The following is a 21301-nucleotide window of genomic DNA, read 5'->3' as shown; positions in this document are numbered from 1 at the left end:
GATCTCCAGCCTGTGGTGTATCACTGCTCACCAAACAGGGCCCCGCAATTCCGGGTTGGCCTGGAACCTCCAGTCAATGGACTCTCGCCACTGCAGCACGGGTCCCCAACGACCGGCTGATTCACCACCAGGTGCTTGAGAGCACTGTCCCTGTTCGTGGACCCGCCGATCCACCGCCAGCTGCTTGAGTGCGCAGACAATTTTCGTGGACCCGCCGATCCACCGCAAGCAGTCCGTATCCACAGGAATATGTCCTAGGCCGTTGCCCCTAGCAACCAGGCTGCGTTGCCCCTAGCAATCGGACCGCATGCCCGCATTCGAGACACCATATGTAAACGTTGCTTACCGCAACCTGGGGGTTTTACTCGCTTGCAGCGATGCAGGGTAGCTTAGGCATACACAGGCAACAGTCTCTCTCAAAAATGCAGCAGTTTATTAGTACAACATAAACTGCCCTTCCAAAACACAATGAAGCCTCTCCTGGCTTAAAGGAAAAGTTAAACAAAACACCTTCACATACCGTGGGCTTCAAGTCCATTTAATGTCCATAGTAAAGGTATGGCTGTCTCCCCACGAGACACGGATTTCTGGTCAGTCTATGTAGCGGATCGCCTGCTCAGGTTTGGACACTACAAGTGTCAGAGTGGAGCTCCCTCAGCCTCCACACACTCAGTTCCAGAAGGTTGAAGGCAACCCACGCTTCCTTGGGCAGGTTCCTTCCAGAGGCTCCAACCTCTCTGAGAATAGCAGCCTCTTTACCTGCCTGAAGCTGCTCATCATGCAGGGCTGCTCCACACACACTGACAGTCTCCTAAATCAGCCTGGACACACCCACAGGTGGAGGTTTGTGTTTTCAGACCTGCACAGCATACTGGCATTGTTAAAGGGAACCTGACCCTTATATGCAGAACCAAGCCTTTGTGGAACTACAAGTCCCATAGCAACTTCTTCACTTTAATATCGCAGGGACCTTCTCCATTGCGACACATTGCGACCATTTACCACATTGGTGGTCGCTACCTCACAATACATATACACACACACACACACACACTTACATACATATATAGTCTGAAAACTTTACTTACCAGTTCAATTAACCTTTTTACATCAATCCCCATGCGATGATACCAAGTCACATCTTTTTTGAATCGTAATCCTCTTCTACGTCCTCCACTTTCCTCCATTCTGCACAATATTGTGGAGTTTCCTCTTCTTCCTCCTGGTGACATCACATCTTTATTAACTGAAGTTAACACCCATGCGTTTTTGTTTTTTTTTTGTAATAAAATGCTGCAAATCCACAATCATTTACCAAATTTGAATACATAACTAGTGTTTTTAGAGGGTTAAATAAGTTTGAGCTACTAATCATACACACAGCAGGGCAAGACCCATATCAAAATCACTTCAGCTGAGGCTGGGCCAAATGGGTTACCACAATAAAAGCTAGCATCAAATTGGGCAAACTCATTTTTCATATTTGGGTGACTGGTGTATTTAAAGGGTTAAACAACCTTGGCCCGGTGATCCCACACCAGCTCACAGACCGCCCTGCATCAACTCAGTTCACTTGAAGCTGGCGCAAACAGATCTCTGGCACTTTCAGGATTTTATTAGGCTCTGTGCGCACTGGGAAGTGGAATTTTCTTGAGAAAATTCCGCATGCCCTCAAAGATTACCGCACCCGCGGTAAAAAACCGCGGGAAACCGCACCCGAAAACCGCATGCGGTTTGCCGCGGTTTTACCGCGGTATTGCCGCGTGCGGGTTGGGATGTGCTTTATTGCATTCAATGCAATAAAGCACATTGAAGAAAAAAAAAAAAAAAAAAAAAGTCATTTAATTCTGATAGTAGATAGACAGAAGAATAGATAGAGGGATAGATAGATAGATAGATAGATAGAGGGATAGATAGATAGAGAGATAGATGACAGATCGCTGCATTTCCCACGGTCGGCAGTGAGTTCACATTACCGGCCGTGGGAAATGACCGGTAATTACCTCTGCTGTCTGCTGCATTCATTCCGCGCTGTGTCTGTGACAGTCGCGGCTGGATGGAAGCAGCGCTGGACGTCGGACCTGGATTACGCCGGAGCTTTGGTGCGGGAGGGGTTAATAAAATGGTGAACGAGGCTTGTTTGTTTTATTTAAAATAAAGGATTTTTCGGTGTCTGTTTTTTTCACTTTACTTACGGCTTGATCATGTCAGCTGTCACATAGACGCTGCCATGATCAAGCCTGGGGTTAATGGCGGTGGTCCCCCACCATCATTAACCCCTTGTATTACCTTGCCACCACTGCTACACGGTGGCAAGAAGAGCCGAGGACACTCCGGCAGTGCCGCATATTGCATGCGACAGTCCCGGGGCAGCTGCGGCTGATATTCTCGGCTGCCGGAGGGGGAGTGAGGCGGGGGACATTGCCCCTCTCCCTCCCCAGCCTGAGAATACCGGGCCGCCGCTGTGTGCTTACCTCGGCTGGAAGGTAAATATGCAGCGGAGCCCACGTTCTTTTTTTCCTATATTTCCGTTTTCTTTCTATGTGTGTCTATGTGTCTGTGTCTATGTGATCTATGTCTGTGATGTGTTCTGTGTCTGTGATGTGTGTGTGTTTACTCTGCACGGCTTCCTCTTCCTGTAATGACATCACTTCCCTGCAAAACCGCAAGCAAGTGATGCACATTACCGGAGGTAAACCGCAAAATACCGCAGGGAATAACGCAGGAAAACGCAGTGAACCGCACAGAATTTGCTGCCTGCGTTATTCCCTGCGGGATTTCATGATTAACATTGAGTCAATGGAGTAAAATCCCGCAGCGCTGTGCGGAAAAGAAGTGACATGCACTTGTTTTTGCTGCGGGATTCCCGCAGCAAAACATGCAGCTGTCAAATTCCGCCCAGTGCGCACAGGATTTTTTTTCTCCATAGGATTTGCTGGTGATTCACTGCAGAGATGTTATGAACATTTTCTGCAGCGAAACATGCAGCAAATCCGCGGCAAAATCCGCGAAAAATCCGGTAAGTGCGCACATAGCCTTAAGGAGTTTTCTTAAAGGGAACCTGTCAGCAGAAATTTCACCCAAAACCTAAAAGATTCCCCCTCTGCAGCTCCTGGGCTGCATTCTAGAAAGGTCCCGGTTATTATTGTGCCCCATGTGAGACCAAAATAAAGACTTTATAAAGTTGTACCTTTTTGTATTCAGATTCTGTAAATGTGACACGGGGGCGGGCTCTCTGGCGTCCGTTATTCTGCCTCCTGGTCTTGTATGCCGCCCCCATCGCTCCTTTCCATAGCTGATGCACCGCCCACTGCTCCAGCCATCCCCGCGCATGCCCAGTGCCAGTCTCATGGGACTGAGCAGTGTGACCGCTGGTGACGTGTGCGCAGGCAAGTGATTATGGGCGGGACTGTAACTTATCAGCAAGTACCCGCCCATAATCTGGTGAGTGCGCAAACCTCACCAGCGGTCACTGTCATGACGTCCCTTTTGTCACGTGATAGTATTTTGAACACGCCCCTATCACGTGACAAAAGGGACGTCATCCCTGGAAGCAGCCCATACAGTCTAGCATCTACACTGAGCTCAGTGTGAATGCTGGAGAGGTTTGCGCGCTCACGAAATTATGGGCGGGTACTTGCTGATAACAATCACAGCCCCGCCCATAATCACTTGCCTGCGCACATGTCACCAGCGGTCACACTGCTCAGTCCCGTGAGACTGGCACTGGGCATGCGCAGGGATGGCTGGAGCAGTGGGCGGTGCATCAGCTATGGAAGGAGCGATGGGGGAGGCATACAGGACCAGGAGGCAGAATAACGGACGCCAGAAAGCCCGCCCCCGTGTCACATTTACAGAATCTGAATACAAAAAGGTACAACTTTCTAAAGTCTTTATTTTGGTCTCACATGGGGCACAATAATAACAAGGACCTTTCTAGAATGCAGCCCAGGAGCTGCAGAGGGGGAATCTTTTAGGTTTTGGGCGAAATTTCTGCTGACAGGTTCCCTTTAAAGGGTTACCATTTCTGGAGCCATGGATGTCACACTTTGGATATGTGCCCATGTGGAGTTGTTCCTTGCTTCTTTTAATCAATAAAAGCAAAAAAAAAAAAAAAAAAGCATCCCAGCACAGTCTATGAGACTTTGCTGTGCACACGCTGCTTCTTTTTTTCCTTGCAGATTGTGTTGCTAAAAAAAGATGCAGCGTGTCAGTTGTTTCTGCATTTATTTCCTGATTTTCCATAATCTCATGTAATGCTTTATCACTACAGAGGATTATAGGGCAGGACTTGGCCTCACACATGATGCATATACAGTAGCACGGTGCGTGAGGCTCTCCATAGCGCAGTAACCTGGGGTAATCATGGTGATCAGGTCACTGTGATCGCATTACCAGGACCCGATCGTCAGGGAGAGTTAAGTGATTCCTCTCCCTGCCTCCTGAATGCTGTGATAACACTGACTCCAGCATTTAGGGAGTTATACAGCCGGCCGCGGCGTGGGCACCGCTTTGTAATATCAGCCAGAGACTCGGCGATGATCGTGGAGGTACAGAGCCTGAACCCCCTGCGATCGCCATGACTAAAAAAAAAGCGCGAAGAGCAGGAAAAAAAACATAAAAAAAAACATGAACGCAATAATGTGCATTTTTTCTGCCAACACATGCTCTGTTATGTGCATAAAAGAAGCACATAAAAAAGCAACGTGGGCACATAGCCTACCAGCAGAAAAATAGTGATAACCAGCATGAAATCCAGGTACTTCCAGTCTACGCTAGACAGGATCTGGCCATACAGAGGGCAGAGAGACAGCTGTTAGTGATGAGGAACTGAAGTTGGTGAAAGGTTAAATTACTTTGGGCATCTGATCTCACCGTGCCAACACAAAGCAACAGAGACGCCTGACATCAAAACCCATAAGAGGATCTACGAAGTGGGATAATCCAGAACAAACGTGGCAGCCATGCTGCTGGCAATGGTGGGGCATCCATCTGCAGTATGCAGAATACACTCCGTATTGTGGATGTCCACAGCTGCGCGGTTCAGGTCAGTCTGATGCGGGCATCCCTAGCTACAATCAGGGTCAAAAGTGTTGGCCCCCTTAAAATTGTTCCAGAAAATGAAGTATTCCTCCCAGGAAATGATAAGGCTATGCCCACGGGAAAATAAACCTGCGGATTTATCTGCAGAAAATCCGCGGCTTTTCCAGATAAATCCGCAGGTTTCAGCATGTACAGACACTCCCCATGTTATCCTATGGGACATGGGGAGTGCTGTGTCCATGCTGCGGTATGTACGACTGCGGAATATGCTGCAGATGTCCTGCAGCCACACGTAATTGCATGTCAATTATTTCTGCAGAATTACCTGCGGAAATCCCGCCTCTCCACTATGGAGATAGGGCCAGGACTTCCGCAGGTAAGCCGCACAAATGTCTGCAGGTTTACCGCAGCTATTTCGCTGTGCTACCGCAGCTAAAAATAGCTGTGGGTTCCGGCGAGCAGCTGCGGGAAACCTGTGGATGTACCCACGGAACCCAGGGGTTATCAATGCACTCAGGTGAGGTCACTGAAGTCAAGTTACCTGCGGTCATGTCAAACAACAAGCGTGCCAAGTGCGTTCAGACCAACTGAGATCTGACGCACAGCAAAAGAACACGCATTGCTACTCAGTCTCTGCCTGAATTTACACCTTGTGGTCATGTACCATGATTGCGTGCTCTCATTCAGATGTAGCAGAGTTGGAGTCGTCGTGGGACCTTATGTGGACTACGCTGGACCTGCAGGGGTGTTTTGGTGGTTAATACACCTCGGTTACTTACCGGTCAGGCATGAATTCACAAACCCAATAACCTTGAACCCACCGGTCTGCTGCCAGTTTTCCAATGTATAAGGTTCCCAGGGCAGAACAGGAACCTCTAGAGTGTACACTGAGAATCCTAGAGCAACCCCGTCTGCAAGAATGCCAATTTGCATGGAATAGGAACTCATACCCAAGGGACCATTTGCAAAGGCGGGGAACTTTTGCCACTCTCTCCCATAGAGTGTAGTGGTAACCGGTTTATGGCTCTTCCGCAAGGAGGAGACCGGGTCAGAGGAGAACCCCTTGCGTATCAGCAACAACCTCTCAAGTTCTAAGCTGTGAAATGAAAAAAAAAAAAAACATTTCCTGCACGAGGAACACAGGTAACTGCACTAACAGGTCCGGAATCCCCGGCAGAACCCCAGGATTCGGGACAGACGATGTCCTCAGGAGAGAGAGCCATGGCCCCTTGGGCCAGAAGGGGGCGAGGGGAAGGACCCTCGCCCGAGCTTCCCCGAGCTCTTGGAGAACCATTGAGACCATGACAACAGGGGGAAGGTCATAGGCAATTCCGGAGGTCCATGGAATGGAAGTGCATTCACCGCAAGGGCTGGACTGCTGGGAACATGGAACAAGAGGTCTATATGCCAGTTTAGCCTGGAGGAACAGGTCCCTCCGTGGTATTCTCCACAGAGCCACTACCGTTGAAAAGATCCGCGGATTCAGGGATCATTCCCCTTGCCGCGGTTGATGGCGCCTGAGGTAAGCTGCCAACTACAGGAATGGCCCATCGGGATTCAAACCCACAAGCTCACACATCCAAGGCCACAAGCGTACCACGAGACCATGAAACAAACATTGGCATTTAGAATCCAGAGAAGTGTAGAGCCGAGGGGGATTCTGTCCCGCCCAGTAAAGACCGTAAGATGCCAGAATGAGGGATGGGGATCGTGCCCCTACCCCAGCGTTTCAGGAAGGAGACGGTAGACTGAGTGACCATCAGCAACCGAACGAGCTGACACTGGAGGGGGAGGTAAAGGGAAGTTAGTGCCCGTTCTTCAGACCCTAGCGTCAGGAGGCGTGATGGCTGTGCTGCTTCCTGCGCTGAGACCAGCCCAGGGATATCTGCACCTGGAGGCGAGCATCCCCAGCCGTACCGGCTGGCATCAGCAGTGACCACCTTCAGATGCCGAGGTAGCCATGAACCCCACAGACAGGTTGCCTATAGACGTCCACCGAAGCAGGGAAGTCTTGACTGGCAAGGAGAGAATGACGTCCCCTTCGAAATATCTTCCTAAGGGCTTTCCTTTTTTTTTTTTGTTTGGCAGACAGGAATTGCCATTGGAGAGCCCTGGAGTGGAACAGGCCCCATGGAGCCGCCGGCAAGCACAATATCATAGTGCCCCGCAGGGATATAGCGTGTCTCAGAGACATGATGGCATGGCAGAGTGCCCCCAGGGCCTATTCCGACACCTTGAGTATCTACTCTGCTGGAACAAAAAGGGATAACCTTTGGAAGGGCTGCTTGGCGTCGGATATGGTCTCCAACGCATCTTCCAGCTGTTTACCACAAGGAGCAGAGCGACATACGGCCCTGAACATAATTCATGCTTGGTTTGCAGGCATATGGGACAGCCCTTCAACCAATGCCATTCCGGCCAGATAAGACAACCTAGCACAACGGGCTCCCAGCCTGATAGCATCGGCTGACGACTCTGCAAGAAAGCCGCTGCTCCCTGCAGCAGTGGCAAGTTTAGAAAAAGATATACTCCCGAGGAGCGTTATCCTTCAGCTGATCTACAATAGTTTGTAGCCAGATCCTGAAAATCACGGGCCGTGCAGGGATTTGGCAATAGCTGGCTTCAGAATTCCTGCAGATTTTTCCCACAAGTGCGTGCATACAGGAGCGTGCACATGGGACCTGGAGAGTGAGTGCCGTAACAGATGGGAACAAGCCCCCACTGTTAGTGACAGCTGTTACGACAGAGCTGTCACTGTGTACATGTCAATCCGTAGGCATGGACCCCAACTTATGCTGTATGTCATAGGGGTGTTGTTGCCAACCGTGGAGGCTGCCGCTGCTGAATTGTCACAAAGGAAGGGGCTGCTACCAACCATAGAGCAATACATTGTGAGGAGTAGCTCAGGTAGGCATAGGCAAGGTCACAGGACGACACAGTATCTTCATAAAAAATTCCAGCAGTTTATGAAAAATGTGTCATAAACGGCAAACAGTAAACATAACAGGCCTCTGCAGCTTAAGGCAAAAACATAGCACAAGCACATACCGTGGGCTTCCAGTCCAATACGGTCTCTATTGGAAGTGTGGCGCCTGTACACACTGGCTCCTGCCAGGGAACAACACTTGCTGCGGCTCCTTCCAAGAACCCAGAGACACTCTGCAGACTCCTGTCTGTCTCTCCACTCCAGGAGAGCCTTGGTCCAGTAGCCACAGCACTAACCAGCCTGGCTTGCACACTACTTCCAGCCTAAACCCAGACTGAATTCCAGAGCCCCGTGTTCAGCCTCCATACAGGCTGATACACCCAGAGCTCCCAGCTCTGCTCTCACACTCTGCAGAACACACACTGAGTCTCCTAATCAGACTGGACACACCCACAGGTGGAGGACTGTGATTCTCCACACCTGCCCAGCACACTGGGCTTATTAAAGGGAACCTGGCCCATATATGCAGAAAGAAGCCTTTGTGGAACTACAAGTCCCATAGCAACCTCTTCAGGTTAATATCGCAGCGACATATAGCGACCATTTACCATATTGGTGGTCGCTACCTGACAACATAGACACATTTGTAACTCGCATGCAGCAATCCATAGATCGAAGCAGAGACATTGCCATCTATGCCCCACACAAGGGGTCTCCGACACACGGCCCGCAGGCTATATCGGCTCTCTGCACAGGGGACACTCCGTATGGATTTTAGGAGCCACCTAATGATGCAGATGACATTCACGAAGGTCACTCACCTACCACAGGAGATCAAGGGTACTGGTCATGGAGGCTTCGTCGGAACATCCACAGGTCCCGCAGAAGTCGTGGAGCCACAAGAGGATTTGCCCTTCTGGCTACTGAGGCCGGGCAGGTGTGTTTCACTTAGAACGGTGACTGTTCATACGGCTATGCTGCCGGCGCTCCAGGGAGTGCTGCTGCCTTTCTGAAGCCATCCTGGGATGTAGGCACGAGCACCCGTGCTGCTCCTCCACCTTCCGGTCCCATAAGGTGGGCCCCCCCCCCCCCGTTTCAATGTCCCCAGCGGTGTCCAGATGGCGGGCGTCTGCCCTGAAACACTGCCGCTGCTGCTGCATGGGCTCCGCCATCCTCTTCAGGAGACGTCACGCAAGCACGCCTCCTGTACCCTGCATGCCTTGCGCGCGTCCCAGAATGCGCCACATTCAGAAGTCCTAGGCAGCAGGGGAGCGCAAGGGGGGAGGACGGAGCGGCGGTCCGGAACCACAGATGGGCCCTGCCGCACACCCCTGCACGGACACCAGGTTCCCTAAGGGCTGGTGGACGACGCTTCCAGCCCCGAAGAACGGCGCCGCAGGACTCACCCTGCTTTTCCGGACACCGGACGGGGCTGGGTAAATACAGCTTCTGTACTTCAAACTTCTTACTTCAACCGCCGTATTCCAGAACGAGGTCTCCCATCAAGGACGGGAAACCAACTGACGAAGGGGAGAGGTACCGCCCTTTAATTTCAGAATGGCTTCCTGTCCTCGCTAGGCGGATCCCTCTCTCTCACGTGGTGCTGTCATGGGTGAGGGGAAAAAAGTGGTGAAAGAGGGTGTTATTTTGTATGTTATTTCAAATAAACCTAAACACTGAAAAAAATCTTTTATTTCTTTTCACTTACAGATTAGTAATGGGGGATCTCATAGATGCCTCCCATTGCTAATCTAGGACTAAGTGTCAACTGTAAGCTGACAGTAACCCCTTATTACCCTGATTGCCACTGCTCCAAGGCAATGGGAAGAGGCGGGTAAAATGCTGGGTTTGTCGCATCTAATGGATGTGACAATCCTGGGCAGCTGCAGGCTAATATTTTTAGGCTGGGGGGCCCCAATAAGCATGGGTCTCCCCTGCCTGGGAATACCAGCCCACAACTGTCTTGCTTTATCTTGGCTGGGTATCAAAATTGGGGGGACCGCAAGCCGGTTTTTTAAAATTATTTATTTAAATAATGAATAAGAAAAAAAAAAAAAATTGCATGCAATTCCTCCTAATTTGATACACAGCCAAGATAAGAGCACGGCTGGGGGCTGCAGCCTGTAGCTGTATGGTTTATCTGTGCTGGTATCATAATATGGGGGGGACCCTACACCAATTTTATTTTACTGTACAATAGACCCGCAGACACCACCTGTGACTGGAAGCGTCAGACACACTGTCACTCAGCATGGGGGCGCATCTGACTGCAATCAGACATCGGTGGGCAGGGAAAGCAGTGCATATTTAATGAAGGCAATGAGCTGCCCGGTAAAAAGGACAAGAGGCCGCAGGAGCAATAACAGCTGCGCCGGTGAATCGGTAATTATGAAGCGCTTGCTCCTACTCCTTTGCACCGGATTCTGGTTCCCTTAGGTTATATGGGGACTGGCATCCGGCCAGGTACTGGAGATCAATCCCCTCCAATCGCTGAGTCGGCGGGGGACTGAGTCCTCCCATCACTAGTGTGAAACGCCGGGAAAAAACACAAGACGGAACATGATGAAGATTTTTTCGTCAGAAGTTTGTGACAAAAACTGCACCGTGTGCACAATAAATCTGAATTCTCATAGACTTTGCTGTGAAGTCAAAAGTGAGAACTTTCCAACAACAAAACTGCACAAACAGGGCAAAAAACGCAGCGTGTGCACGTAGCCTTACAATTACATGTGTTGTTATACACTTGTTCCCTGCCTAGAAGAAAAAAGGCAAATTGGACAGAATGTCACAAAACTGGGCCGCACAAAACTGTGAGCAGGTTTCCAAAATTGTAGGTAAACAACCTCACTTCAAGCATGTGAAGCTCACTCACACTCACCTGTGGCAAGAAAAAGGTGTGCGCAAAATGAAAATCACACCCCCAGCACCAGTCCCTCCGGTACGCCTCCGGGCCCCCGCCACCAATCCCTCAGTTACGCCTCCGGGCCCCCAACACCAATCCCTTTGTTACGCCTCCGGGCCCCCCGGCACCAATCCCTCCGGTACGCCTCCGGGCCCCCCGGCACCAATCCCTCCGGTACGCCTCCGGGCCCCCCGGCACCAATCCCTCCGGTACGCCTCCGGGCCCCCCGGCACCAATCCCTCCGGTACGCCTCCGGGCCCCCCGGCACCAACCCCTCCGTTACGCCTCCGGGCCCCCGGCACCAATCCCTCCGTTACGCCTCCGGGCCCCCGGCACCAATCCCTCTGGTACACCTCTGGGCCCCCGGCACCGCTCTCTTGCACTGCACACCCGCGCACATGGCCTGTCCGGACTCTCACACCAGGACCATGGCACAGACCGTTAATCCCCGTAGAGTCCGGCTGCCCCACACATCACCACCTCCCCGAGCACCAGGCCCCGCCATACATACAGAAGAGTCCTCAGGCCGCGGCTCCCGCTTCTCCGGTTATCCGAACACTACAGACACCTCCAGGCTGCAGGGGGCGCACACCGAGGAGTAGAGGAGATTGCTGAGAAATGTCACGTGACTGCTGAGAAGCACGTGACTGCTCCATCCCCTCACAATTGGCGGGGCAGATCCTTTGCAGTCTCTGGGTTCAGCACCCGGGACCGTAACTTGCGGCAGGTTTCTGAAGCGTGTTCACATGAGCCGGTCTGTAATGCGGCTGAACGACAGACAGTCATAAAGTGCCGTGCTGCTGGTGTTGGCGGTCCCGGTGACAGCTCCGTGCTATCCCGCCAGTTCCCCGCCGAGCAGTGTGTGACGTGCTGGTCTTCCCTGACGGTTTCCCCCTCTTGTAGAAATAATGAGGATATTGGGACCCCATGTCGCACATCTATGAAGAGAGGCAAACAATGATTGCAGCGGGGGATTTGCAGGAGTTTGTACCTTCTGGCCGCGATCACAGCAAGCAGCACCCTAATGCCCTGAACCTCCAGCTCCGGCAGCTGCAGCCGGCCACCGAGCTGTGGTCCTCGGACGGGGCGGCAGGACTGGTGGGATCCCTGCGGGACGTGACGATCCACGAGAAGAGCAAGGTACACGGGTGGGAGGGGGCAGCAGGTGGGGTCCCTCCGGGGTCGGAAGCCCCCCCCCCCCACCGCGTGAGCCGGTCCCTCCGGGGTCGGACGTCCCCCCCCCCCCCCCCCCGCGTGAGTCGGTCCCTCCGGGGTCGGACGTCCCCCCCCCCCCCCGCGTGAGTCGGTCCCTCCGGGGTCGGACGTCCCCCCCCCCCCGCGTGAGCTGGTCCCTCCGGGGTCGGACGTCCCGTCCCTCCGGGGTCGGACGTCCCGTCCCTCCGGGGTCGGACGTCCCGTCCCTCCGGGGTCGGACGTCCCGTCCCTCCGGGGTCGGACGTCCCGTCCCTCCGGGGTCGGACGTCCCCCCCCCCTGCGTGAGTCGGTCCCTCCGGGGTCGGACGTCCCCTCCCCCCCCCTGCGTGAGCCGGTCCCTCCGGGGTCGGACGTCCCCTCCCCCCCCTGCGTGAGCCAGTCCCTCCGGGGTCGGACGTCCCCTCCCCCCCCTGCATGAGCCGGTCCCTCCGGGGTCGGACATCCCCTCCCCCCCCTGCGTGAGCCGGTCCCTCCGGGGTCGGACGTCCCCCCCCCCCCACCGCGTGAGCCGGTCCCTCCGGGGTCGGACGTCCCCCCCCCCCACCGCGTGAGCCGGTCCCTCCGGGGTCGGACATCCCCCCCCCCCCCCCTTTCCCCGCGTGAGCCGGTCCCTCCGGGGTCGGACGTCCGCCCCCCCCCCTTTCCCCGCGTGAGCCGGTCCCTCCGGGGTCGGACGTCCGCCCCCCCCCCTTTCCCCGCGTGAGCCGGTCCCTCCGGGGTCGGACGTCCGCCCCCCCCCTTTCCCCGCGTGAGCCGGTCCCTCCGGGGTCGGACGTCCGCCCCCCCCCCTTTCCCCGCGTGAGCCGGTCCCTCCGGGGTCGGACGTCCGCCCCCCCCCCCTTTCCCCGCGTGAGCCGGTCCCTCCGGGGTCGGACGTCCGCCCCCCCCCCTTTCCCCGCGTGAGCCGGTCCCTCCGGGGTCGGACGTCCGCCCCCCCCCTTTCCCCGCGTGAGCCGGTCCCTCCGGGGTCGGACGTCCGCCCCCCCCCTTTCCCCGCGTGAGCCGGTCCCTCCGGGGTCGGACGTCCGCCCCCCCCTTTCCCCGCGTGAGCCGGTCCCTCCGGGGTCGGACGTCCGCCCCCCCCCTTTCCCCGCGTGAGCCGGTCCCTCCGGGGTCGGATGCCCCCCCCCCCCCTTTCCCCGCGTGAGCCGGTCCCTCCGGGGTCGGATGCCCCCCCCCCCCCCCTTTCCCCGCGTGAGCCGGTCCCTCCGGGGTCGGACGTCCCCCCCCCCCCCTTTCCCCGCGTGAGCCGGTCCCTCCGGGGTCGGACGTCCCCCCCCCCCCCCCCCCGCGTGAGCCGGTCCCTCCGGGGTCGGACGTCCCCCCGCGTGAGCCGGTCCCTCCGGGGTCGGACGTCCCGTCCAACACCCCCCCCCCCCCCCCACCCCCCGCGTGAGCCGCTCCCTCCGGGGTCGGAAACAACGCCTTATGCTACCTCTAGGGGTATGAGCAATGACAAAATGCAAAAGTGACCAAAACAGCCAAAAAGGATGAGAAAAGAGAAATGGTCTGTGGTCTCCACCTGCAGAACCGCTCCTTTCTAGGGGGTGTCTTGTATTTTCCTATCATTTCTACCTGTTGTCTGTTCCATATTCACAATCTGCTGTTTCATAACTGGACAGGTTGACGTCTGAGAGGTGTGAGTGACTTTCAGCTGCATTGTGTTGTTTGTGTTCCCTTTACTTGTTTTTGGGCAATGCGGTGGCTCAGTAGTTAGCACTGTTGCTTTGCAGCGCTGAGGTTCTGGGTTCAAATCCCACTAAGGACAGTATCTGCTAGGATATTCTATGTCCTCCTCCTGTTTTTTTCATTGGTACACTGGATAGAGAGTGTACATCAGTAGTAAAGACATACTGATAGGGAGTGTAGGTTTTGAGCCCCAATGAGGGTAGTGATGATCATGTCTGTGTGTGCATGTCTATATGCGATATATATATATGTGTATATACAGTTAGGTCCAGAAATATTTGGACAGTGACACAATTTTCGCGAGTTGGGCTCTGCATGCCACCACATTGGATTTGAAATGAAACCTCTACAACAGAATTCAAGTGCAGATTGTAACGTTTAATTTGAAGGTTTGAACAAAAATATCTGATAGAAATTGTAGGAATTGTACACATTTCTTTACAAACACTCCACATTTTAGGAGGTCAAAAGTAATTGGACAAATAAACCAAACCCAAACAAAATATTTTTATTTTCAATATTTTGTTGCGAATCCTTTGGAGGCAATCACTGCCTTAAGTCTGGAACCCATGGACATCACCAAACGCTGGGTTTCCTCCTTCTTAATGCTTTGCCAGGCCTTTACAGCCGCAGCCTTCAGGTCTTGCTTGTTTGTGGGTCTTTCCGTTTTAAGTCTGGATTTGAGCAAGTGAAATGCATGCTCAATTGGGTTAAGATCTGGTGATTGACTTGGCCATTGCAGAATGTTCCACTTTTTTGCACTCATGAACTCCTGGGTAGCTTTGGCTGTATGCTTGGGGTCATTGTCCATCTGTACTATGAAGCACCGTCCGATCAACTTTGCGGCATTTGGCTGAATCTGGGCTGAAAGTATATCCCGGTACACTTCAGAATATATCCGGCTACTCTTGTCTGCTGTTATGTCATCAATAAACACAAGTGACCCAGTGCCATTGAAAGCCATGCATGCCCATGCCATCACGTTGCCTCCACCATGTTTTACAGAGGATGTGGTGTGCCTTGGATCATGTGCCGTTACCTTTCTTCTCCAAACTTTTTTCTTCCCATCATTCTGGTACAGGTTGATCTTTGTCTCATCTGTCCATAGAATACTTTTCCAGAACTGAGCTGGCTTCATGAGGTGTTTTTCAGCAAATTTAACTCTGGCCTGTCTATTTTTGGAATTGATGAATGGTTTGCATCTAGATGTGAACCCTTTGTATTTACTTTCATGGAGTCTTCTCTTTACTGTTGACTTAGAGACAGATACACCTACTTCACTGAGAGTGTTCTGGACTTCAGTTGATGTTGTGAACGGGTTCTTCTTCACCAAAGAAAGTATGGGGCGATCATCCACCACTGTTGTCATCCGTGGACGCCCAGGCCTTTTTGAGTTCCCAAGCTCACCAGTCAATTCCTTTTTTCTCAGAATGTACCCGACTGTTGATTTTGCTACTCCAAGCATGTCTGCTATCTCTCTGATGGATTTTTTCTTTTTTTTCAGCCTCAGGATGTTCTGCTTCACCTCAATTGAGAGTTCCTTAGACCGCATGTTGTCTGGTCACAGCAACAGCTTCCAAATGCAAAACCACACACCTGTAATCAACCCCAGACCTTTTAACTACTTCATTGATTACACGTTAACGAGGGAGACGCCTTCAGAGTTAATTGCAGCCCTTAGAGTCCCTTGTCCAATTACTTTTGGTCCCTTTAAAAAGAGGAGGCTATGCATTACAGAGCTATGATTCCTAAACCCTTTCTCCGATTTGGATGTGAAAACTCTCATATTGCAGCTGGGAGTGTGCACTTTCAGCCCATATTATATATATAATTGTATTTCTGAACATGTTTTTGTAAACAGCTAAAATAACAAAACTTGTGTCACTGTCCAAATATTTCTGGCCCTAACTGTATATGTGTGTATATGTTATGCTCGTGGGAGTTGACCCAGTGAGCTGCAGTGTGCGAGATTATCTTGTCTTCACTAGAGCCTCTGATGGTGATGAGAGGCTTGTGCTGGAAGATAGTTGCAACACGTTGCCCAGGCACCTCCCATAGGGGGAGGATGCCTTAAGTATCTGGTGCCTTTCAGCCATATGCGTAGGAGCACTTCCAGGTAAAGGTGCGCTGGCTCTTTAAGAGCTGAGAGTTGCTCACACTCTAAGTTCGCTCCCAGGAGCCTTTGAGCCTGCTGCAGGGACTGGACCAGGAGCCACTTCTTATTGGACGGGAGAGTGAGTGTGCCTGCACGACTGAGAGGAGAAGGCGCGAGAGTGCGGCCTGTAATAGCGTTACAGTTCCCCCCTCCTCCCACCCTAATCTTCCTCTTTTCCAGGAATCTTTTTAGGAGAAGAGGGGCATTAATATTCTCCTTGAGTTAAGAACCCATGACGTCTCCCCAGGTCCAAAACCCTTCCAGTCATCCAGAAAGAGGGTCCTACCTTTCACCTTTTTTATAGCTAAGACATTTTTTACCTCAAAGATGTCTTCCGCTCTGATTGTTTAAGGCTATGTGCGCACGTTGCGTCCTGACCAGTGCGGAAAAGAACGCACCCTCTGGCAGACGTGACGCTGCGTGTTGACAAAAAGAATGCGTCCAAAACGCATGTATTTTGGATGCATTTTGCATGCATTTTACATGCGTTTTGGATGCATTTTTGTCAGTGCGTTCCCCCGGCAATTCAGCTCTGCTACATGCCCACTGACAGCAGACACAGACAGAGTCGGGCGATGAGAATGAACGCGGATGAACTGCACCCGACTTCATTGTTATCCCGCGGCTCTGTCTCTGTGTGCTGTCATGCACTCAGATGAACCTCCGAGGACCGTGCCAGGACACAGGAGTCCGCAGCAGTGATGTCAGAGCTTCACCTGAGTACACTGACGTTGTGCGGCTCTGTCTCTGTGTGGCAGCCTGATTTGCTGTCATACGTGAAGGACTCACCTGTGACCGCAAATCCCTTGAGTGACTGCAGTGAGCCTCGCGATCAGCTGTGCATTCACTCAGGTTACTCGCGGTCACAGCTGCAGTCCTCCACTGGTGAGCGGTTGCCGCGGGTAACCACAGTGACAACACAGCTGATCGCGCAACTCACTTAAGTTGCTGCATGGAGCTCACAAGAGCAGCAGTGTTCTACTGCCGCTCCTGTCAGCTTCCGATGTAGCAGAGCTGGAAGTGTCGTGGGACCTTGCATGGATTACGTCGGACCTGGAGGTGTTTTTGAGGGCTTAATAAAGTGGTGAAAGAGGGTTTTTTTGGCTTTCATTACAAATAAAAGATTTTTTGGATGTGTGTGTTTATTTTCTTTAACTTACAGGTTAATCATGGAAGGTATCTCGGGGAGACGCCTGCCATGATTAACCTAGGACTTAGTGGCAGCTATGGGCTGCTGCCATTAACACCTTATTACCCTGTTTGCCACCGCACCAGGGCAATTCGGGAGAAGCCGGGTAGAGTCCCGGGACTGTCGCATCTAATGGATGCGGCAATTCCGGGCGGCTGCTGGCTGATATTGTTCGGCTGGGGGGCTCCCCATAACGTGGAGTTCCCCATCCTGAGAATACCAGCCTTCAGCCGTGTGGCTTTACCCTGGCTGGTATTAAAATTGGGGAGGACCGCACGTCGTTTTTTTTTTAAAATTATTTATTTTTTTAACTGCTTGATATAGACACGCCCACCGGCGGCTGTGATTGGTTGCAGTGAGACAGCTGTCACTCAGTGTGGGGGAGTGTCTGACTGCAACCAACCATAGGCGCCGGTGGGCGGAGGAAGCAGGGAATACGTGATGGATTAATGAGCGGCCGGCATTTTCAAAAGAGAAGCTGCCACAGTGTGAACGCCGTGCAGCGCTGCGCTGGTGATCGTGGATCGGTGAGTATGAGAGAGGGGTGGGAGGGAGAGACCGACATGGACAGAGAGACAGAGACAGAGAGAGAGAGATTGACCGACCGACATAGAGAGAGAGAGAGACCGAAAGACCTGCGTTTATTATGTCAAAAACACATGCAGACCGCTAGTAAAAAGCAAGTGAAACGCATTCTTTCTTGAAAAATATGCGTTTAGACATTTCTCATTGACTTCAATGTTATTAAAACGCTGCCAAAATGGCAAAAACAATTGACATGTTGCTTCTTCAAACGCAGGGATTTTGACAAATTTTCCGCAACTAAAATGCAGCGTTTGTAAATGCATCGTGCGCACAAGAAAGCCCTATTTTCCATAGACTTTGCCTGGAAATCAAAACGCATGCAATTTTGCATTAAAACGCTGCATCTCAAAACGCTGCTGAAACGCATGAAAAAAAGCAACGTGCGCACATAGCCTAAGGCAGGGTACCAGGATTTTTGAAGTAGTGACTCAAGACGACAGGCTACATATGAAAGGGGTTGGGAATGCGCAAGGAGGCCAGAAGCTTCAGCTTGCAGAACATGGCCTTAATCTGCTGGAGCACCTCAAAGGGATTAATAAAACGAGGACCCAACATGTACGAAGGCATTTTCAGGCGGACATATCTGGAAGAGAGCCAGAACGAGGGAGTATTCAGGCGTATTATCTGCATGCCTTTTCATCCATACTGAGGTCTACTCCAAAGAGACCTTGGATTCTGCCCAGATTTCAGAGAAACTCTTAATGAGCGCATCGGGTTGCCAAAGGTGCTGGCCACAGTGAAAGTGACTTTGGGCTGCTGTCCTTACACTATGTAAAAGGGGAATTATCGGAGCACTCACGTGATTATTATCCAGGAGAAGTCCGCCCAGGGTAGAAGCTTGACCCAGTCGCTGTGGTATTCATTGACGAAATGGCGCTGGGAATTCGTCAGAATTGTGCACTGCTAATGGTAGTCCAAAGAGAAATCTAAGGTGACAGCCATCAGCTTACAGGTGGCCATTCGGAATCAGGATGTAAACTGAACGCCTCTGTCAGACACAATGTGGAGAGGCAGGCCCCGTAGTACCAAAATATGCTGAAAGAAGTGCTTAGTGAGCAGTGGGTGCAGAAGGCAGACCGGAGAAAGGAGTGAAGTGGGCCATTTTAGAAAACTTGTTTACTACTACCCAGATGATGGAGCATCTGGAGGACACCGGCAAGTTGATGATGAAGTCCGATATGTGCTGCCAAGGAGTGGGCGGCACCAGTAGTGGTAGTAGTTGCCCTACTGGAAGCTTCTTAGGAATCTTATTGCGAGGGCTCGGGGGATAGACCAAGACAAAATCCACAATATCCTTGCGCAGAGTTGGCCTCAAGTAATGCCTTGAGTTGAGAATTGTCATCTTTTATCTGACGTGACTGGCCAGCTTAGAGGAGTGACCCCACTTCAGCAACTGCTTCCTATCTATGTTTGCAAAAAACTTCTTTCTGGGTGGTATCCGAGACAGGCTTACCGGAGCTACTGAGAGCATTTTGGAGGGCTCAATAATGTGTTGATGCCCCTCCTGGTCGGCTGGCAAAAAGAACTTGCAGAGTGCAACCGCCTTGACATTCTTTTCAACCAAAATGGAGAATAAAAAACAAAGCAAGTGAAGAACAGTGACCATCGGGCTTGGCACAGAATCAGTCTTTGAGCCAACTGTAGATAGGCCAAATTCTTGTGGTTGGTGTAGATAACAGCAGGATGCACCGCCCCCTCCAGTAGGTATCGCCACTCCTCCAGAGGCATCTTGATCGCCAACAATTCTGTCACCAATCAAGTAGTTGCGCTCAGAAGCAGAGAAGGCCTTGGAGAAGAAGCCACAGGTCGCCATCTTACCAGTGGCAGATTTTTGCTTGAGAACCGCACTGGCCACGGAGAAAGAAGCATCCACTTCCAAGAAGAACTGCTTGTTGATCTCCTGTTATGCAGTGCTAGAGCCTATGAAAAGGCCTGATTGAGGGTGATAAACACTCTTTGCTTCAGGAATCCACATCTTGGGGATTCGCCCCTTGTGGGTCAGGGCAGTGATAGGGACGATCCGGGACGAGATGTGCGGAATAAATTGACGATAGTATTTGGTGAAGCCCAAGGCTGAATTGCCTTAATTCCGTCAGGGCGAAGCCATTTCAGAACCATAGACACCTTCTCCGGATCCATCTTCAGACCGGTGTCTGAGATAATGTATCCCAGGAAAGGAAGAGATGTCTGTTCACAGATCCACTTCTCGAATTTGTCATATAAACAATTCTCCCTCAGCCGCTGCAGAACCTGGTGAAAATCTGTCCTGTGTTTTGGCAGATTGGGTGAGAACACAAGGATGTTGTCGAGGTATACCACCACACACTAGTAGAGAAGGTTCCTGAAGATATCGTTCATGAATTCCTGGAAGACCACCGGAGAATTGCTGAGTCTGAATGACATAATCCGATATTTGGAGTGGCCATCTCAAATTCGTCACCTGACTATATACAGACGAGATTGTATGCACCTCGGAGGTTGAATTGGAGAAGATACTGGAACCTCGGAGACTGTCGAACAATTCTGATATAATCGTCAGCGGATACTTATTCTTTATCGTGATTTGATTGATTGACACCTCTGCAGTCAATGCATGGCTGGAGGGAACCATCTTTTTTTTTTTCTTTACGAGGAAGAACACTGCTTCGGCTGGAGGGGAGGACTTCTGGATAAATCCCCTTGCCAGATTCTCCTTGATGTACTCCAACATGTCCTGAGTGTGAACCTGGGACAGAGGGTACATCTGGCCACAGGGAGGTGAGGAACCTCAAAGCTGGTGGATATGGCAATCATATAGCCTATGTGGCGGTAGCATCTCTGCCTTCTTCTTGTTGAAGACCTCCGCCTAGGACCAGTAGGTGGATGGCAGACACAGAAGATATGAGGGCATCACAGGCGGTCTGGCAGGACCGACTGGATAGAGTAATTTCTTGTGACAGGATTGACCCATTCTGAACATATCTCCAGTGCAAGACAAGCTCATGCATACGAAGCCTTAGCAGGCCCTTTTTAGCAGTGGATGTGACAGACCAGGAAGCACATAAAAGGAGATCTTCTCTGACTGCACCATTCCCACCCGGAGCTCGGCCTCAGTTAAAGGTTTTCCATCCACGGACAACACTTTTATGGGAGCTTGAAGTCGCTGGATGGGAATTTGATACTGATCCACTATGGCCTGTTGCACAAAGTTCCCTGCGGAACTGGAATCCTTGCAGGACGGCTCTGTGAATCGGGTACTGCCACAGTATACGAACATTGACAGAGATCGAGACGTAGAGGACTTATTTTCACCTAGGGTAGCCTCTCCTATGGACTGTAGGCTTGGAAGTTTCCTGGCTTCAAAAGACAAACTGATCAGATGTTCAGGACTCCCACAGTAGAAGAGCCCTCCTCCGGTGTGACGGTCCTCTGATGAAGCTTTGCCAAGTTCACACGATCCACAACCATGTGCTCAGGGGAAGCAGTGGGAATGGCAGACCGATGCACAATGGGTCTCTGGAAGGTAGGAGCTAAGTGCATTGACTTTCTCTGTCGGTTCTTGGAACTTGAGATCAATGCAGATAGCCAGGGACACCAGGTCATCCAGAGAAGAGGCAT

General features: G+C 51.9%; 2 protein-coding genes across 4 annotated transcripts in view; one reads left to right on the top strand and one right to left on the bottom strand.

Annotated features, from left to right (window-relative positions):
- The window catches only part of LOC142296233 (uncharacterized), a 29721-nt gene extending 18234 nt beyond the window's left edge, over positions 1-11487 (bottom strand). The window contains exons 1-2 of one of the 3 annotated variants that reach the window (XM_075339586.1): positions 11383-11487; positions 1089-1222 (exon numbers count right to left, since the gene is read on the bottom strand). In XM_075339586.1, coding sequence (XP_075195701.1) covers positions 1089-1187 — 99 coding nt within the window. In that variant the 5' untranslated portion in view covers positions 1188-1222; positions 11383-11487. Of the gene's footprint in view, positions 1-1088; positions 1223-9375; positions 9549-10847; positions 10933-11382 lie in introns of those variants that run through there. The other 2 variants (XM_075339587.1, XM_075339588.1) reach the window with 2 other exon arrangements.
- Positions 11488-11513: 26 nt separating this feature from the next.
- Positions 11514-21301, top strand: part of ANAPC1 (anaphase promoting complex subunit 1) — a 348684-nt gene continuing 338896 nt past the window's right edge. The window contains exon 1 of the mRNA XM_075339585.1: positions 11514-12011. Within this exon, the coding sequence (XP_075195700.1) occupies positions 11799-12011 (213 nt within the window). The 5' untranslated portion in view covers positions 11514-11798. The remainder of the gene's footprint in view (positions 12012-21301) is intronic.

Source organism: Anomaloglossus baeobatrachus, chromosome 3 (assembly GCF_048569485.1).
Source record: "Anomaloglossus baeobatrachus isolate aAnoBae1 chromosome 3, aAnoBae1.hap1, whole genome shotgun sequence".
Taxonomy (NCBI): domain Eukaryota; kingdom Metazoa; phylum Chordata; class Amphibia; order Anura; family Aromobatidae; genus Anomaloglossus; species Anomaloglossus baeobatrachus.
This window is presented reverse-complemented; position numbering and strand designations above follow the sequence as displayed.